Source organism: Seriola dumerili, unplaced genomic scaffold, assembly GCF_002260705.1.
Source record: "Seriola dumerili isolate Sdu_G_001 unplaced genomic scaffold, Sdu_1.0 BDQW01000056.1, whole genome shotgun sequence".
Classification (NCBI taxonomy): domain Eukaryota; kingdom Metazoa; phylum Chordata; class Actinopteri; order Carangiformes; family Carangidae; genus Seriola; species Seriola dumerili.
This window is the reverse complement of record NW_019174311.1, coordinates 5408024-5429018: the sequence shown is the minus strand read 5'-3', so window position 1 is coordinate 5429018 and position 20995 is coordinate 5408024. Positions and strand designations below refer to the sequence as shown.

General features: G+C 42.7%; 1 protein-coding gene across 1 annotated transcript in view; it reads right to left on the bottom strand.

The window, feature by feature from the left end:
- Positions 1-1545: 1545 nt before the first annotated feature.
- The window catches only part of LOC111219003 (sodium channel protein type 8 subunit alpha-like), a 38355-nt gene continuing 18905 nt past the window's right edge, over positions 1546-20995 (bottom strand). Inside the window, exons 12-26 of the mRNA XM_022741537.1 lie at positions 19908-20043; positions 19433-19671; positions 17956-18129; positions 17418-17774; positions 16785-17258; positions 16061-16178; positions 15322-15476; positions 14584-14757; positions 9943-10065; positions 4722-5006; positions 4310-4363; positions 3560-3697; positions 3353-3457; positions 2957-3227; positions 1546-2835 (exon numbers count right to left, since the gene is read on the bottom strand). Coding sequence (XP_022597258.1) covers positions 1676-2835; positions 2957-3227; positions 3353-3457; positions 3560-3697; positions 4310-4363; positions 4722-5006; positions 9943-10065; positions 14584-14757; positions 15322-15476; positions 16061-16178; positions 16785-17258; positions 17418-17774; positions 17956-18129; positions 19433-19671; positions 19908-20043 — 3963 coding nt within the window. The 3' untranslated portion in view covers positions 1546-1675. The remainder of the gene's footprint in view (positions 2836-2956; positions 3228-3352; positions 3458-3559; positions 3698-4309; positions 4364-4721; positions 5007-9942; positions 10066-14583; positions 14758-15321; positions 15477-16060; positions 16179-16784; positions 17259-17417; positions 17775-17955; positions 18130-19432; positions 19672-19907; positions 20044-20995) is intronic.

Here is a 20995-nt window from a genome sequence, read left to right as displayed (position 1 = left end):
AAAGCACTACCTAAGACATCACTCACTGGGAAATTCTGATGTGGATCTGACAGAGTACAAAAGAGGGACCGTAATGAAATGAATCTGTAAAAGTACGGTCTAATGTCTCTACCTACATTGTGTTTTTCTGTTCTAGCCCAAAACAAAGTGAATATCAAAACAAAGCAGAAAATAAAAACCATATTTCTGTCCCTTCTCCAGGAACAGTACGTACAGTAGATGGGATACCTATTGACACTTCAGCACACCAGACCTTTACTGGTGCCAGATATGGATTCCTTGGCGTGAAACATCATCTGCTCTCATTGCCATAACAGGGACCACAGGAAAGTAAGGAAAGTGACTGTAGGATGAAAAAGACAAATAGATGTAAGCCCCAGATTTGGTTCAGGATTACTGACACGGCCCTCCAAATCAATGCATCCTCAACATGAGGGTATTCTGCTTCCTAATACTCAGACACTCCACACTCTTTCTAAACTATTCACATTCAGAGCAGCAAAAAAACCTTTTCTAGTTTGTGTTGTTGGCTGATCTGACTGAAACATTGCCTCTGAGTGCTTACATCCTTCACTCACCTGAAATTTTGATGAAGGGCTGAATTTAAAGGTCAGCTGAAAAACAAAACTAGAGAAGGGCAGGATCATATGGATATCATTCCCCCAATATTCTATATATCATTATCCATAATCTTCATTTTCCATTTATAATTTTTCCCAGTGGACAGCCTCAAACTTATAGTCAAGCCACTGCAGTGGTCTGAGAATTAGTGTCTTGTGGACTATGATTACTCATGCATGATTCCTGATCAAAACATGCCTTCATGCAAGTCATTTCTATGCATTACGAGCACAATAATTATTATTTATCTGGAACTCGGTCTGAGCAAGTCTCCTTCAGCCCAAGTCAAAACAATGACTAATGACCCCTACCCGGTCAGTGTGAAAGCCCATGTAGAAAATGTCTTTTTTAGTGTCAGTATAAGAAAGAGGAGATGAAAAGACTAGTGACATGGGCTAAATGTTATCTTTTTTGCTGCTCAAATAATGTAAAGATGCAAGTATACTCAGCACAAACAAACAAAAAAAATCTTTGTCTGCAGTTCTGGGTTTCCCCCTCCCTTGCAAGTGTTTCCTTCCTAGCTAAACTTGCTTGGTTGATTATTGTTTGTTTTCTTCTTGATAAAGATGGTAAACTCAATGTTACAGACCCTCCTTTAGACTGCTAACACAGTTCTAGTAGGATCTGTGTGATCCAGTCCCGTAGCATCGGAGCTTTGCTGCGGGGTTCCACACTTGGTGGTGGCAGGGATTTTGCAATTCTCCAATCATCTAGCAGAGATTTCTGTGCCTTGGCAGTTGGTCCCCAAAGAAATGTGTGTCATTGGCCAGCACACTGTGAGTCACTGTTTTTCATTTTGCGTTAGTTCCTCATCTCTATGAACTTGGTCACTATGCAGCAAAAGTTCCACGGTAAACTGATTGTGTTTGGTTCAGCTGTCTTTTACGACATAAGAAACCACATTGCCTCAGTAGTATTTGAGTCTGTAAACATTTTTTTGTATGTTTTTTTTTTTTTTTTTCTTACTTGCAAATGATCACTTTTTCTACATTTGTTGGGTTTGGGCTCAGAGTCTCATCTCGCTGTGTTTTATTGGATTTTGAGTCACTGAACCCTAACACTTGGATTCCCACTCATCTTTTTGGTTTTTGTCCTTCTCTTTCCTGGCCCAATCCTCCTTGTTTTCATCCTGCTTCTCCTTGTCAGGTTTGGTCACACTGTCGTAAGAGGGGAGCGAGGCTGTGGATGGTGTGCTCTCTTTCTTCTCTTGGTTGGTGCCGCCATTCTCAAGCTTATTGTTGGTAAAAGTGTGGCGTTTGAAGATGATGCCGCGCCTGATGAGGTGGGCGCGGTAGGCATTCTGGATAATTCTGGCAGAGACCTCCTCCTGTTTGCGGCGGAGGGTGGTGGTGATGGGCTCGTACGACACTTTGGAGGGGTTGGCTGCCACGAAACGCTCCTCCATCTGCTGCCTCAGCATGTCCAACTCACCACTGTCACCCAGCACACGCTTTGTGAAGGCAAACAGGATGTCCAGGCAGTGAATGCGATCGCCGCTCACCATGGGCATGTCCATGGCAATTAGTTCTATAGTGTTGGGCTTTGGCACACGAAGTGGGTGCTCCAATGCATCAGCAAAGTCAGACAGCTTGGCAAAAGTAATGAACTGAGAGGCAGTAGGGTCAAACTTCTCCCAGATCTCGTAGAAGGTCTCAAAGTCGTCCTCACTGAGTGGATCAGCACTTTCCTCTGTGGCCACACTGAAGTTCTCCAAGATGATGGCAATGTACATGTTGACCACAATCAGGAAAGAAATGATGATATACATGACAAAAAAGAAGATTCCCACTGAGGGATTACCACAGTCGCCCTTCACAGATGTACCAGGGTTCTCCAAGTTGGGGTCGCAGTCTGGTGGGTAGTTGAGGATCGGTAGCAGCAAGCCATCCCATCCGGCCGACGTGGTGATCATAAACAGAATGATCATACTGTTGCCAAAGGTCTCAAAGTTGTACAGGTCGTCAATGCCTGCTCCGTGTTTTACATAACCAAAGTTAGACATGCCAAAGATGGAGAAGATGAACATGACCAGGAAGAGCAGTAGGCCGATGTTGAACAGGGCTGGCAGTGACATCATCAGAGCAAAGAGTAATGTCCGGATGCCCTTAGCTCCTTTGATCAGACGGAGGATACGACCAATACGAGCCAGCCTGATCACCCTGAACAGAGTTGGCGACACAAAGTACTTCTCAATGAGGTCAGCCAAGAACATACCTGAGGGAGAGGGAAAGGGGAGAGAAATGAAGAGAATACAATCGGGATACAACAGACTTCTACAGGTGACATATTCAAGTGACCTCCTCACTGCTTCCTGTCTACTACCTCTCTCACTCACCAACAATAGACAGGATGACCACCACCACGTCAAAGATATTCCAACCATTGGTGAAGTAATAGTGGCGAAGGGCAAAGAGCTTCAGCAGGAACTCCGTGGTGAAGACTACGATGAATATGAAGTTGACCCAGTAGAGGACATGCTCCGTTTCATTTGACTGATCATCTGTTTCCACCATCATGGTGACCATGTTGAGGCAGATGAGAATCATAATGGAGATGTCGAAAACTTGCTGTGTTACAAAGTCAAACACCATTCCCTGGATCTTGTTCTATGAGGAGAAATGAAATGAAGCTGAGATTTACTGAGGTTCCAACCAACAGCATCATATGTTGAACAATCTGAACACTTGGTCAAAAGTAGTAACCCCAAGAAAAAACATTTCAAAAAACACACCTGCGGTCGAGGAATAGGTTTTTGTGGCTTTTTGGACCCAAGTTTTTTCATGGCATTATAGTACTTCTTCTGTTCCTCTGTCATGAAGATATCTTGACCTCCAAAGTAAAGGAATAAACAAAGATTTGGTTATAATCATATTCTAGCAACTTTAAAATGGAAACCCTTGAGGCAAAATATGGGATTAAGGGACAAAACCGGTCTTATCTTTTTCTTTTGCTGGTTGAAGTTGTCAATGATCACACCAATGAAGAGATTGAGGGTGAAGAAGGAGCCGAATATGATGAAAACGACAAAGTAGATGTACATGTAGATGTTGACTTCATAGTCGGGCTGGTCTTCCACCTTGGAGGGAGTCACAATGTTGAAGGTAGTGTTGTATTTTATTATCACATTTTAAAGAAATTGTTTGACATTTTGGGAAATAAACTTTTTTAATGGCCATTCTCCAATACCATTCTCATACCTGTACGACCAATATGAAGCTATCGCCAGCAGCTGGCTTACTTAGCTTAGCATGAAGATGGAAAAAGGAGGAAACAGCTATCCTCTTTCTGTACAAAAGGTAACAAAATCTGCTCATCAGCACCTCTAAAGTTCACTAATAACCCCCCCATTTATTTAATCCATACAAAAACCAAAGTGTAAAGATGACAATTTGCTGTTTTACAGGTAATTGTGCTGAAATATTTCTTGTCTGGGGCTAATAACTTCATAGACTCCACTGGTTGCCTGGCAACTGGTCCTGGCAAAGAGACAGTCCAGTCTTAATGCTAAACTAAGTTAGCTGGGTGCTGATGGTAGCTTCAGACCTCCTACTACTCACTTAATGCTCAGCAAGGAAGTCAATGAGCATATTTCCCAAAATGTTGAACTATTCTTTTAATTCCAAACTGGCATATAGTGAGATACTCTGAATGAGCATGAAAATATTTATTGAAGAAGCAACGAATATACCTCTCTGGAATCCACAGCCGCATACATAATGTCCATCCAGCCTTTGAACGTGGCCTTTCAAAAGAGAGACACAACTAAATACATTTGGAGGAACCAGACGCAAATAATGCCAAGAAAATTCTAAATTGAAATCAAAGAATACTCAAACTCAAACCGAAACTGATGCATGTCCTGTGGGAGAGCTTGTGCATGGAAAGAAATAACTGGATGAAGTAAAGGGCATGGAGAAACATACAGATATACACAGTGAATACGGACATAGACAGCCTCTGAGTACTGTGAAAGTAAATGGAATCTGAAGCAACAACGAAACAGAAAAAACTGAAAAGTGCATAGGAAAATGAGAAAAGAAACCAAGTCAGTGTGAAACAAGGAATGCAGTTATAGAGGAGAGGAGGAGCAACACTCTCACCACTTGCAGCAGGGCGAGGTAGCCGGCGCCCACATTGTCAAAGTTGATCTTGACGTTCTTCCACCTGACCTCGGTAAAGTTTTGCTTAATGAGGGCCTCACACTGGGTCTTGTTGTTGACCACGTCAACAGGAAAGTATTCCTCTGATGTCTGATTGAAACAGTAGTAGTACTTGCCCGCAAACAGGTTGACCCCCATTATACTGAAAATCAGCCAAAAGATGAGGCAAACCAGCAACACATTCATAATGGAAGGGATGGCACCCACCAAGGCGTTGACTACCACCTAGACCAGACCAGGGAAGACAGGATATGACAGTGTGAGAACCAGGAAACAAACTCTTCTCATTCAACCCCTCCGACAAGACACTACATACTGTTATGGCGTCACACTTCGTACTTAGAAACGCTATTCAAAGACGGCGTTAAGAGCAGCAGTTCAATTCTATTATGATTTCATGTTGCCGAAAATAAGCACCGCACACCGCTGTGATGTGCATACTGAAGTGTTGGGAATTAATGGGAGGGAGCGCTGTATCAGTCCCATTCTAATTAGAGCAGCACTGATGTGACTCTGAGATGCTCTTTGATCTGTTGAAGCATGCGGATAGAAATGCTTATGGGATACTCAAGCACACGCGCACACGCACACACAAACATGCAAACAACCGCGTATACCAAGGCAAATACCCAAATAAAAATTCTAAAAGAATAACGTTTATGATGTAAAATGTACAATTACATTTTTTGGTACCACTTTACAATAAGACTACTCTTATAAAGGATTTATAAATGGTTTATAATTAGGTTATTAATTTGGTTGTTAACCCTTTATAAATAATAAATAAACAATTGTAAACCAGTTATAACACAGTTTTCATATATTGATGCAGGCTCACTATTTGGCAAGATCAAGTTAATGCGTACTAGTCATTAATCTTGAGTTACTACCATTAATAAGTGGTAAAAGAAGCCTTATAGTTACTCATTAATAAATGATAACATGTTTTCCCTTTACACATTATATGTATGTATGTAGTTTTAAGCAGATCTAAGTTTATTAGTGTATTTGTCAAAACTATAACTACTCCTGTGCACATAAACAGATATCGAATGTGATATAGTAAATATGTTTTCAAGTTATATTTATTGACAAATACTTTAATTAGCAACAATTACAATGTCATCTCACATCTACAATTACAACTACATTTTTAGTGTGTTGTAATTCATTGTTTATATAGAGCTTATAAAAACACACACACCCACACCCACACCCACGCACACACACGCACACACACGCACACACACCACTTCCCAGTGGTTGTTTTCTACAGCTTTATCTCTCCAGAGAGACTCACAAAACTGTTAAACACTCCTGTTATTATTTCACATGAAATAATAATAGGGGAATTTGACTGTGTTATAAGAAATGCAGTTCATAGTTTTTGGGCAAAATAGATGTGCGTCTGTTTCTGCATGTTTACTTTATAAAGCTTACGAGTTAATCACAAGTGTTTGCCATACCACTATGAAGTGTCCACTCTTACCACCCCAACCTTAGACAGTCAATATTCTAAATCTTACTGATCCATAACTATCCCAAGTCAAACAATAAAACACAAGCAATAAGCTAGCAATAAAAAAATATATATATGTATATATTAATTCCCACCACCACCCCAAAACCTAGTCCTTTCTAACAAATCCAATCTGGTTTCCCATAGATTTATCATAGCCAGTAATAAGCTCAGCACATAGTGAACCGCTCACTACCAGTGTAAGGCAGGCCGACCAGCAGCTCTCAGGCAGACAGCTGAGCATGCATGTCTTTGGCAGACTCGTTTTGTGGAGCCATATTCCCTCCTCATTATAGACAGACAGGGAGGAGCTCTAGAGCAGGATTCTCTCAGCGTGTACACGACCATCACAGCCTGACTGGTGTTGAACGTGCAATCATAATGTGGTGATGTACCGAGGGCACACCGTTAAAATATGGCATCAAACGTTAAGTGCTAAAAGAAAATTACTTTGGGATATTTTTCAAATATAATTTGAGTCTGTCCCGCACAGTGTTGCCATTGCACCCGCTGAGAGAATGACTCTTTGCTCGATCTGAGTAAAATTGAACCACTTTCAAAAATTCAGTGTTTAAAAAAGGAATTAGGCCATGCTGTGTGGAAAGCATTCTCAGAAAGAGGGAAAATGGCTTTCAAAAATGCATAATGTGCATCGGCAGTTATATTACATGCGTGTTACATGGCATTGTGCAATCTCAAGAACCGCTCGAATCAATAAATAAATAAATAGAGACATGTGTGGATAGAGAGATAGTGGCTAAAGAGATAATGGCTGAAGCTTTGCTTGTGTGTCTGACGAGCCATTCTGATATTTACATGTGTTATTTGGGTGTCTGACAAATATCTACAGCACAATATAAGATTTATAACATCTGTGATATATTTTGCTCATAGTGAGGACAAGCCACTGAAGTGATGGGGGTTCAGAAGTTTTATCCAAAGGCCCCATGATGACTAATATCTTTAGTAGGTTGTAAAGTTAAAATTACAAATGATTGTCATTTTAAAATCTCAGTGGTGTAACTTAAACTTCAGTAGGTTCGTCAGGAAAAAGGGGATTTACTGAAACTGGGGTAAAGATGGCCAGACATTCCTGTACAATGCATTACTCAAAAAAGTAGGACCGAGATTACAAAGCAGCATTAAGAGAAAGAGAGAGCAAAGTACAAAGTCAGAACAGCCCATAATCATTGCATGTTAAGCAGTGCAATGTGTCCAATTGAAGCTGCACTGCTCGATCGGCGCTGTTGAGATATTTTGGCCTCTGCGGTGCATCGTGCCACAAGACTCAACCAGCGAGGATGGACAAGTTCTCATCATTCTAACTCTCCAGAATCTCTTTCATACGGTGTCATCTCTCTATTCATGTTCTTCCCTATTCATTTATTTATCGCTTTGACCTCAAATTTTCTGTTTTCAGTTTAAACAAAATGGTAACTCAATTGATGAGCATAGACATTGTACTCAAAAACTGATACAGCAGGATCAAATTCCTCTGTTTGTTTCCCTTTGCATTACTGGGCCACCCTCACCTCTTTTACCACATACACCCAGTGAATGAGGTCATTCATCGGTGCTTTATATATTTACACTCTACTAAAGCAAATGTGCCGTGATTTCCAACCCCAAAAATGACATCATGTTACTGACAGTTCTAGTTCCCATCCCAAAATTAACAGTGTATCCTATGAAAATTTCATTGAAACATGCATGACGACATCCATAAAGCCTATCCAGGACCTAAAAGCATTGATGTCTGCTCATACGCAACGGCATCACATTTTAGTCACTGGATATCTAGTATGAATGAGATTTCACTGTGAGTCCAGTTTTAAGATTCAATTTGGTTACAACCAATCCACCCACTAAATGATTACACAGGCCTTCTTCTCCTGCTCGTCTGTCATTTTTGGGACATACTAAAGAGGGGTGACACATTGTTTGTCTAGGGTTGAGAGTGTTGTCCTGTACGCTGTAATGCTAGTCAACCTACGGGCCACCACCCACCCAGACCCAGAACTCAAAGTCAGAGTTAAACTGGGCCCGTTGTTGCCTCCCAGTTTCACTTCCTGTGGGAGTGGAAGGCAACAGGAAGTCAGGGCCTGCTGTATGTGCTACAGTATGTGGTGCCATGACATGACAGCAGTAATGCCTTGTGTGAAATGGCAGCCTAGCGTATTTGCTAAGCTTCTGCGTGCATTGCCAAAGGAAAGTATTAAAAGTGATTCTAAGTATTTAACTCGTACAATGTTCAATAAAGTTTAAAGTAATAATCTGCCACCAGGATGGCCTGGTAGCAGATCAGTCGGTCAGATGGTTTGACCAGGGGTGCAGAGACTGGCAGAAGCTTAACAAATACTTTCCTCCCAAAGCCACAACACAGTGAGTGTGTGGTTTCTGTCTCAGTCCCTGATGCAGAAAGATCCTGGACAAGCAGGAGAGAGTATGGTGACCCACCAGTGGTCCGGCCCAGCCGAAACCGGGTCGAGATGGAGTGAGTAGTGGAGGGATAAAGGGGTGCAGAGGAAGAGGAAGAGGAGGAAGGAGGAGGGGGTGGGGTGGGGTGCTGCACAGTGCTGTACATGTGGGGCTGAGGAGGAGAAGGAGGAGGAAGGGAGAGTCTGAGGTGAAGAGAAGAAGCTCAAACTAGAAGACAAGGCAACCAGTCCAAGAGCAGTGAGAGGTTTAAGAGAATGAGATCACGAGAGATAAGAGAGGAAGGAAGAGAAAAAGACAGGAGGGACTACAGGTGACAACAACCAGGTGCAACCTATCGCTACCACCAGTCACAGAGTAACCCAATCAGATGTGTGGATTTTAGGAAGAGACGGCTGAAGCAACCAGAGGTACAGTCACAGAGAGTGATTTCTGCTCTGCAAACCACTGACTCTCACAAATAAGACCGATTCCTCTGAATGGTTGCTTGGCAGCCGCCTTGCATGCAGTTTTGGTGTGACTGGTTGGGCAGAGGTTTTGGTGTCCTGCAGCTCCCTGGTTCCTGCTGGTTGTTCTCGATGCCAAATGCACTGAAGGATGGTGATAGCTGGGGGGGGTGGGGGAGGGGAGAGGAGGGGGGGGGTTCTCAATTGAAAGCAGTGGTTGAGAATCAGGCCAAATGAACAGCTAATTGTTGATTTGGATGCTTTAGATGAGATGGCATGTAAGTTTTGTTAGCTTTGACCAATTAACAAGAAAGTAAGTAAGATGAGGTACTCAGAATTTCTAGTTTGTTACTTATGTGATGAGGCAGCTTTGTGAAAGATAGGTCTGTTGCTCTTTGGGTCATTTTTTTTTTAAATTACGAAACAAATCCATTTTGTATGTAAATTTTTTTTTTTTGTTCATTTAAGAAATTCAATTGGAAAACATGTTGTTCTGCTGATAATATTACTTCACTGTTACTTTACTCAGTCTCCCAGCTGCATCATGACTTGTTCTTTCGCTCTAACAAAAGGCATGGTACAGGATTGCGCATGGAAAGGTGACTTCTTGGCTTTCATTTTCTGGTTTTAAAAACAATCCCCCAATATTATGGAGTTTTTTTTTTTTTGTCCTCATAGTTTGTTTTTAGATCAGTTCTAGCATGCTTTAAACTGTTGAATGGGCATGCGGAAGGATCAGCTGCTTAGCTTTGGATCTTACCCTCATCCCTTCAAAACGTGACAAGGCTCTGAGGGGTCTCAAGGCCCTTAGTGTCCTGAGTGATTTAATGGGGCCTAGATCGGAGTAGCCCAGCGCATTAGCTACAAGGCTGACTATAGACACCTACACAAAAACAGAGAAGCAAAAGAGGTTCCAAACTGTTAGAAGTGAGAATATTCACTAGGGAAGAGAGACGGCCCTGGCATAGGCGGAGAGTTGCTTGACATACACACATAAATCTATTCATGTATATACATGTATAATATTGCATTTATACATGTATATACACTGAGAGAGAAGGTCAATGTTTAGTATAGGTTTTATGTGCGTAGTATTTTTAGTAGCAGTAGGCCATTGGGATTGTTTGTCTGTTATTTTGGGGCAGTTGACAAGATGTGAAAAGTCCTTTGTACCTGCAAAGAAATTTGTGGTTGAGAGAGAAAGAGAGGAGATAGAGACATAAGACTCAAATAGAGGGTAAATTAGGCAGAAAAGAGTGCTACATGATTTAGTAAAGATACAAGCGAAGGGACTGGGAGAGGAAGAGGAGTTGGGGAGGGAGGGAAGGAGAGAGGTTACCCTGTAGAAGCTGATAAAAACCCAACAGACTTGAGAGCCTTACCCTTGCCCCTCTAACATTGTCTCTCCATGTCGCTCTTGGGCTGAGGCATAAAATCCCATATAATTTAAGACAGACAAACTAACGGAACCTAAGAGAAAGAATACAAGTAAACATGTACAAGTGTGTCATTTTGCCATTTGCTTTCTCAGACATCAAATCAAACTGTCACACAGCATTTAGAGTCAAATAGGAGAGCCACAGTCACATGAACCACGCACAAGAAACAGGGATGGAGGTTAAGGGCAGACCAGATATAGTTATTAGCACTGGATGGCACTGAAAGGACAAAAATACACAGAGTACAGTCGAGTTACACACAGTTAACAACGCTTAACAATAACAGAACACAACCTCAAAGAAACTGGTGCAGCCCCTCTCACGTCCGGCAGCAGCCACCAAGGTACTGCTGCAGCCAAAGAATGCTTCATCGTTAGTTAAAAACACTCACCAAATCCATAAATTCAGTCATTATGTCACAAAACTGTATACACATCCATTCTCAGCACCATTGTAAATGTACAGAGCTCTTATCACTGTAATAAATCAATGTAAATTTAGGCAAAGTGGCCTGAGTTATGGTTTGGTAACTGCGAATCCCCTATAGCTCTGCTCCATAGAGCTGATCTAAACTGAACACATATACAGTATTGCCTCATTACCAATGGAGAAAATGGGCTGTGGAGTGTGGTCAATAAGCTGCACTAATGTTCTTTGACGGGTGGTAAGTAGCAGAGGCATGACTTAGCCTTGATGAAGTCACCTCAAGTGTGCTAAGGCGGCCATTACAGGCTGTCTGCTGCACAGGGAAGATTTGTAAAGAAGTATTCTTTGGCTGAATGTAGGTTATTCAAGATGCAAAATGTGGGTGGGCAGCTGTGTTAGAATAAACCTCAAAATCTTATGAATTCAGTCAAATAAAGAGAATTTGTGTTTGTTAAGGAATTAGTATGCGATCACAGGAGTACATTATCCTCAGCAATGTTATCCTGTTTTTTTTTTCCTAACTGTAATTTTCTCAGTCTGGATGCTGGAGGGACTGAAACAGGGGGAATACCAGTTCCTTACAAATAAGGAAAAATATCAACAGTGAACACATGTGAAAGCACCTCCAACCAGCCACCGACACCAACCGGTCAAACTCACCGCAAGAAGTACACAACATCCAAAGCTTACCAAAGTCACGGAGGGAGGATTGTAACAGGCAAAATCTTCATTTTGACTGATGCCATTATCAACATAATCTACGAGAGGGTAACATTTCAACCATTTAGGAGTGGAAGCCATCAAAACTATGGAGAGAACAGCGGGAAAGGTGTCAGCATAGATTCAGACTTCTTACTATAAATGCTGGACACTGTTCAAACATCGGGCCTTTATTCGGATTCTGCTGAGATGTCTCCATGTACTTACTGTTTGGCACAACGCCCCTACTTAAATCAATAACCTTGCCCCTTGGGTAAGTTAGCAGCTGTTCTGGCAGGTAGACAGTAAAATAAAGATTTTGCCTTTATCTACACTACAGTATTTGGGGTAATTGTCACCTTCAGCCTGACCCCTTGGAGAGCCCCCCTTTGGGGTGCCTGGCCTCTGACCCCCCGCTGGGCCAGCTGTGCAGTAGCGGCCTCAGCGCCTCAGCGTCCTTCTCACAGAGCTCTGCAAGGCAAGGCCAATGACATCTGGGGCTGTGATCCCATGATGACGACAGCACAAACCAGAACCTCACAGAAATAAAACAAACTAAAAACAAAGGGAAAAACACAACAAAACAATGATAATAATCTGAGTGAAAAAGAAAGATGAATGGAGTATGACACCTATCAGCCTCACGCTCACAAGACTCAGTATCACTATTAATCAAGAATGACCTTCCCTAACTATGCTGTCACAAATTCAACAGCTAATTTAAGATACATATGGGTTCTTATCTCTAAAATGTAAGAAAAATATTAAAGATGTTTGTCTTTACTTTGCAAATATCTGGTTGAGTTCTCCAGCAATGCTGCTGCAAGCTGATTTACCATAAGACTTAACTCTCTGACATTACATTTCTTGCCCCTGACATTTTAGCCAAATGCATAATACAATACCAAAACATTCATATAATGAAAATCAGGAGGACACAAATCTAATGGATAACAGAAAGATACAGCAACACAAGGGAAATGAGGAGCAACACACTCACACAAAGAGTCAGGCGCATCCACACTCAGAGAGAAATACAGGCTGGTCTAATGATGGTGCCCCCCCCTTTCTGAGTCCATGGCAATGGTTTTACCCCACAACACAGGACGGCAGAGGAACATTCAGGCCACACAACACAACCCAGACTCATCAAGCAAAGGTCTTTTTTTTCCTTTTCTTTTCTTTTTTTTTTTTAAGAGGGGGAGCGCTAGTGAAGACCAAACTTACCGCCGGCCGCCTGTCACCCACCATCATTACATCTCAGCACAATGTCACCACATTCCTGAGGTTACACTTTCAAGAGGGAATGGGAGGAGGACGGGGAAAGAGGGGAGGAGGAGGGAGGATGTCATTCTTTGTAACATTTTCCCAACTTGGGAAATGTGGTGCCCTGCACTGTCCCAAGTGTCGGGCTTGAGATCACACCTACAGGGAGGGAGTATACAATGGCAATAACCAGAATCAGTACAGTGTGGTATGTTTAAAATCGCCACAAGCTCTATGTGTGCTGCTGGAATTAAAAGTAGCTGTGTGCTGTTCCTTCAGGGAGGCGCTGACAGTACTTATGTGTCATTTTAAGCCGTACAAACTGTTAAATGCATTAAGATTTAAAAGTGTAGATTATCTGTGGTATGTAAAGAGTGTGTTTGCTGCGGGGGGGGGGGGTCTGGGTTACAGGAGCTTATAATGAATCAACATGGCAACCTCTGGCCATTGATAGGAGTCCATTCACAGGTATTGGCTGAGGTGTTGGACACTGCAGAGAGGTGGTTAGTTCAAGGAGAAAGTCAGAAGTCAGGGAAATTCTTATTCTATCCAATTCTGCCACTCAGAACATATTACCCCTTCATCCAGAATTTATGTAATATTCAAAGTCATTACACCCTTCCTTTTCCCCCACACTAGCATCTGTCATTGAAATCCCTCATGGATATCTCAGCAACCACAGTTAACGCAGTCTGAGTTAACGTCTTAACAGCGGATTCACTGGTGGTAACACAGTATGTGTAACTGCAAAAAGAATAGAGTGAAGAATTATCCCTGTTCTGGTCTTTCAGACTTGACTGGCACAAGGAGCAGAGAAGAACACAGAGAGAGGACAGAGGCACATATCAAACATTTTACAGGTCCGAGACACAGGTAAAGACACATCTTTAAAATGTCCCATTGCTCTGAGTGTGACTTGAATATGGCTGTTATCAATAAGGTCGGTTATTGATTGGCTGATCAGTGCCTAAAGAACTGTGTATTCAGTTCTGAATCACTTCTCCCTGGCAGAAGGTAGAGAAAACAGACTTTTGTGCTTTGTGCTTGTGGCACAGCAATAACTGTGTTTTGATTCACAAGTAAATAATTGTGGTACATATTCAAGCATCTCAGAGTGATCAACCAAGTAAAAATCGGAATTGTTGCTTGATGGAGTTGTAAAAGGCGACACAGGCATGTCTGTACTTGATATGGACAGACGACGGTACAGTCTTGTAAAACACTGTCCTTACAGCATGAGGAAACAAAATAAAGAGGATTCTTGATTGTACACAACATGCCCTCTCACCTATTACATACCATGAGGCAGATATTCAGTTTATAACCTGACCTTTCAAACCTAACCACACCCTACAGACAACAATAGAGTTTTAGAAACATCAGATCTTGTATCCCTGTGGTATAAGTATAACATATCATGTAGAAATTAGCATTAACACTGCTGGTTACTAGACTGTGTATATCTTTGTACCAGTTTGTTGCTGTTGGACCAGGGTGTGGTTGAGGACCAAGTAACTATTCTTCTGTTCTAGTTTACCACACACGATAGAGGAAACAAGAGCTGGACTTACATCCACAATGAAGAAGTCCAGCCAACACCAGGCATTGGTGAAGTACTTGACGAAACCATAGGCGACCCATTTCAGCAACATCTCCAGGATGAAGATGTAGGTGAAAACCCTGTCGGCATACTCCAAAATGATCCGAACGGTCTTCCTCTGCTCGATGTACACATCCTCAAAGGCCTGTGGAGAAACAGGAACCATATGTCAGCCACAGCAAAGGAAATATTACACCTGATGATTTATGACTCTGCTAATGAAATTGTATACAGCAAAACAGCTCACTCACAGCTGATCACTAACGATGATTTACAACAACACCAACTAAAAAGAATCTGCTCTGACTGAAATATTTCTAATAACTCCACAGCTAATGTAGATTTGCAGCAGTCTTTGCTCTTATTTTACTTGCATTCGACATGCTTGAGAACAAGGCTTCACTCCATCCCCAGAAATAGATCCCATGTTTGATAAATGGTACAGTCCATTAATCACTAACGCCCCTGTTTCCTCCCCCAACCAAGCAGCTCCGAGACTGAGCACCCAAACCGACTGCATGCATCACTGACTGACTTGCTTTACCTCCTCACTGCCATTAAACACACACTGGTTTCTGTCTCTTTATTTTTAGTGAGTCGTCTTGATTCAATCTTTATCCACCCTGGATTTTTCTCAGGTCAGTGAAACGTGTGTTTCATCTGTTTCTGTGTATGCAAAGGACGCTAATGCTGACACAGGCCTCCTTACCAGGGCACCACTACTGAGGAGGATCATGAAGATGATGAGGGTCTCAAACCAGTTGTGCTCCACAATCAGGTAGCAGGTTTTTCTCAGGAACCACCAGCTCTTCCCCCAGCCCATAGTGATGTCAAGGTCGCAGCACTTATACTTGGCCACACAAGCTGCGCACACACAAGAAGAGAGATGACAAATTAAGTTCCTGATATCAATGGCAGATGCCAGTCCTGGGTTTGAGTGGATGTGTTTTTCACACCTTTGCTTGCAGTTTGAAGTCAGATTTGACATTTTCCAAAATGCACATATATATATATATACATATATATTCACGTTGACCAACTACCCAGAGCTCTGGAGAAATTCAAACTGTGAATTTCCCCACATTTGAGAAGATCCTGTCGACAACCTGGATCTAAGCTGACATCATTGCTCATACTGCACCTTCAAGCTGCATACAGATACATACAAAATGTCTGACATTAGCTGAATGGGAAAACAAGTATTAAATTACTGATATTCACAATTTCTGCTTTTTTATTTAAAAAAAAACACTGGCTTTAAATGTAAATAATCTGTGAAGTTATATGTACTTATGTATCAGTGTATTAGTAAGCATCACTAACTGACTGACTGATTAACAGTCCAGTACCGTCCTTCACCCTGCCACCCTATCATATCCACTCAGCCCGGGGGGAGTCTCTGTGTTGTTGAGTGGAGGTAATGGGTGCGACGGGAGCAGTGGTCTCACCATCTGTCCAGCATGGCTCTGGTTCCATGTATTCCTCTACTGTCTCCACCACCACCACCTCCTCCACATCTGGCTTGATGTCGATGGTGCTGCCTTCTGACGAACTGGTGTCATCCAGCTGCAGAGATGCAGATGCACGCATACACACACACACACACACACATATAGAAACACAGGGGCAAAGCTTCAGTGATACAGAAACATTTCAGTTTTCATTTCACAGCTAAGAATCGATCGCTCATGAAGCCTTCTAGGACTTGGCAGGAAATCTCATGTTATTTCCAATTTGCATTGGCTCAGTCTCTAAATCACTGAGGTTTTTCTCTGTATTGAAATGGGCAATATAACAATCCAATCACACATATCATCCTGAAATGGAATATCAAATTGCAGACCATCAGCTCTGAAAGTTTTCTAAATGCATTTTCTCAAAAGACAGGCATCAGCAGGTATCCATTTCATCCACATCGCCTGTCTGCTCCAGCCACTCAAGATGACTCTATTGAATAATGGAGTTATATTAGTGCCACCCCCATGGTTTTACTGTCATGAGAGATCGCATGTAGCTGAACAAGTGTCACGTGGCCTCTTGGAGTGTCACCTATGATATTTACATGTTGGCATTCTAAAACTAAAAGAAATGATGCAGATTAGAGTCAGTTTAATTGTCATTTCCTGCCTGAAAACTTAAGGTGCATCAAAAATATACACTCCTCTCACTGACCTCTTTGCTGTTCTCATTATCCGACTCGCTGCTGAAGTCCTCTGTGTTGAGGTTCTCAAAGTCAGACTCTCCCACAGCTATGGGCACGCAGACGGTCAGATTCGGGTTGTGGATAAAAGACATGTGGTCCTCATCGATCATGTACTTCCCCACGCTGCTGCCTATACCGCTGGTGGTGCCGTTACCATTCTTGGCGTAGTCCAGGTCACGGTTGATGTCAACCCCGGTGTGATTAGCAATGCAGTTCAGCTTCTTGTCGTACATGTCGTCCAAAGGCTTCTGCTCGTCCTCCATCGGTGGTTTCCTCAGCAGACTGGCCATCAGTATCCGCATCTTCGCTTTTATCCATGCGATCCCTATCTTGATGCGCATGACTGAAATCTGAAGGTTGTTGGGCTCACCGTCGTCATCTGTTGCAGCCAAGTTGTCAGCGCTGAATGAGCTCAGCAGCAAGGCAAGGAACAAGTTCAGCACCTTTGGACACAGAATAAGAAATCAGTAACTGAATATCGCAAGCTATTTTTCAGTCTCTGACCCCATTATAATTCTTGTTCTAGTCTAGGATGGCCAGCAGTCCCGTCTTTTCTTAAAAAAAAAATAAACCCTGCCCACCTTTTCAATGTGTAAACTTACCACCAGGTTGCCGATGACCATGACCATCATGAAGACAATGAGACACATGGCCTGACCCGCCACTTCCATGCAGTCCCACATGGTCTCAATCCACTCGCCGCACAGCACCCGGAAGACGATCAGGAAGGAGTGGAAGAAGTCGTTCATGTGCCAGCGCGGCAGCTCACAGTCAGCGGCGATCTTACACACACAGTCTTTGTAGCTCTTTCCAAACAGCTGCATGCCCACCACAGCAAAGATGAAGACGATGATGGCCAGCACCAGAGTCAAGTTCCCCAGGGCTCCCACTGAGTTACCAATGATCTTGATCAGCATGTTGAGGGTGGGCCATGACTTGGCCAGCTTAAACACTCTCAGCTGAAGTAGGGTGGGTGGAAAGAGTGGGTGGGATATGATTTAGTCATAACATTTTTGCATTACTAACTTGCTGCTTTCTTTCAGTTAAGCTAAAATGGCAATGAGGTATGTAAGATTTAAACTCCACATGCTACCGATGCTAAGTAAACAAGTTATCTCTGTGTGGTAAGTGAGCATTTACCAATCGGAATGACCGCAGCACAGACAGGCCTTCAACGTCAGCCAGAGCCAGCTCCACTAAACTCAGCGTCACAATGAAACCATCAAAACAGTTCCAGGCTTCCTGGAAGTAGTAGTATGGATCCATAGCCACCAGCTTGAAAAGCATCTCCCCTGCAAAGATCCCTGTGAACACCTGGCAAGTAGGAGAGAGAACAGATTTGAACAAATAGATTTGGCTCAACATGGTTTTTCACAGGAGAAGCGAGAATGTGAACGACAGGCAGTGAAAGATCACATCTGAGAAATTTGATCCGGTCCATGATCTGAGCTGTACATGATAAATGTTAAATAAAAATCCATTGTGTTATTAATTACCCCTATAGTTAGTGCATATTAATGTATTTTAGTGGGATAAATATAGTTATTTAAGAAGGCAGAATATCTGCGTGTGTGTGTGTGTCTGTGTGTGTGTGTGTGTGTGTGTGTGTGTGTGTGTGTGTGTGTGTGTGTGTGTGTGTGTGTGTGTCAGCTGCTCTGTAGTCAGTGAGGATAAAATGGCATTTGTGTGGCCTCGTAACAGCTCTAATAAATTACTGAGGGTGATCCTCAATCATAGAGTCCACATAATGAATAAATACAGTGTGAGTACAGGTTTGTGTGTGTGTGTGTATGTGTATGTGTGTAAGACGATGACTCATATCGTCAAGGTGACCTAGAAATGTCCACCTGTACCACCCATTGGCCTTTTCTGCTAAATTATTCTGGAGCAGAAGTGGTAAATAACACATTTCTGTCCTGGTAGTAAATTAGTACCTGTCCACGATTTTGTACACACGCACACGCACACACACACGCACACACACACACACGCACACGCGCACACACACACACACTCAGTGAGTGGTTTCTCATTGCAGTATCTAGACTTGTGCCCGTGTCATTTGTAACACATTCAGTTTTGGGACAATGACATTAACAACTGTGATACTGACAAGGAAAATAACAAAGTGCCAGCACTCAGATTTACTCAGTTTCCTTGTCAATGCCAATAGTGAAAATGGCCAGGTTGAGTTATCCGAGCCATGATTCAGGCACCATTTTAGAGCAGCTCATCGATCAGGCTCCATGAAATATTAACGCAGGCCTCCCACCAGTCAGCCAACCAGCAGTCAGCCCGGCTGGTCCCACTGAAGCAAGCATCAGCTCCACTCAGCCAGTGGAGAGAAAGAGAAAGAGAGAGAGAAGGGGAAGAAAGGGAACATGTGTGTGCGTGTATGTGAAGAAAAGAGAAAAAGCACGGATACAAGGAAGCAGCAGGGGGGTTTGAGAATGTTTTGTTTTTTTTTTCCTTTCAACTCTGAATCGGCAATGAAAAAGATGCCAATTATGGTCCCAAAAATAACACCTCTCTATCAGCTGCTGAGGAGAAACAGAGGAGATTCTTTATGGGCGAATCAGATAGAAATAAAAAAGAACAAAAAAAAATTGCCACTCACCAGATTGCCTACAGAGAGCATGTCCTCAAAGTCTGGGGTCATGGGGTAGTGCTCCATGGCCATGAAGAGGGTGTTGAGGACGATGCAGATGGTGATGGCTAAGTCCACGAAGGGGTCCATGACTATCAGGTTCACAATCTCCTTGATCTTAATCCACATGGGGGAGCACTCCCAGATCAGGAATGTGTTAGAAAACTTATACCAGCATGGCGGACACTTGCGCTGAGACTCCTCCAGTTCTGAAGACATAGCGCGGATCACACATCAAAACCAAACATACTTGCGTGCGTGAGCATACCGCATGCAATGGTATCAAATGATAGAAAAAATTGTATGCATTGTATGTATCTGGTACTGTTGGATATGCAAAGCAGATAAGCAGGAAATTCATGTCAAACTAATCAACCAATGAGAGCAGCCCTAGTTAAAGAATAATGAGAGAGCAGGTTAAATAGCTGGGTTAAAGTGGCAGTACCCTCCACTAGTGTGTTGGTAATGACGCTCATGACACTGTTGGCCCGCTCTTTCCGCCCAAAGGAGGTATTGAGCTGGTCCACAGACACCATCAGGGAGCCCGACAGCTTCTTCTTCACCTCAACCTCAGTAGTCGGCTGTCAGGAGGAGAGGAAGAATCAAGCACCCATGGAGAGGACATGAACACCATCCCACATCACCACCGGTGGCCGGCGGAGGGAAGTGCACAACAGCATTGGCAGGAAGAAGTAGTTGAGGATCAAATTTTTGGGGGGTGGGGACAGGGCACGTTTCATTCTTTTCTATCTCAATGCTGGTTTCAAGGAAGATGTGTGTATGCTGTAAATGCATGCAGGTCTCAGCCAAAGTGGGAGCAGTGGTCTAGGGCTACTTGACCTAATTGTGTTTGAATGTAATTAGCTCATCCCGATTAAATAATAAATGGATTGTGAGATATTGTGCAAGGAGAACTGCTTCTGCATGAATGCATTTTCAGTCCTGTCATGCAATAATGGAGGCTTTGCTGCCATTGCAATATAATCATTAGGTTATTTTACAAAAGATCTCCCAAATCTGGCCATTTTAAAGTTACTTGCAAATTGATGCTACTGTATCTTCCTACTTTGAAACCATACAACTTATATTGCAACCATCAAGTCAAGAGCATTGTAAAGAGATCATATGGAGGCAGGTAGTTCAGAGCCATCCAGTTGTCATGCACGAGCATGCTCCAAGTCAAAGAGAAGGAGAGGAAATTACAGACACCATAGCCATCGTTCTACTTGTCTACGTCATGCTTGTACGAATTTAGGGTTTAAATCTACCATGCTAACTAGAATGAGACACGACTAATTGACTACTGTTGACCAGGGAGAGTTTGGAAAACAGAGAAAGATAAAGACAGACAAGGACAGCAGCCCTCCTTTGTTTCTTAAATTATATCATTAAGGCCTGGTAGGATGGTGTGTGTGGCTTGTGTATCTGCTATGCGATATTATCTGTGTATTAGGGAAGCAGATAAAAATGTCTGTGGCTCTACAGTGCTGGTCCCCTCTGTTTCATCCGCCTCCTACTGTAGATCTACCCACA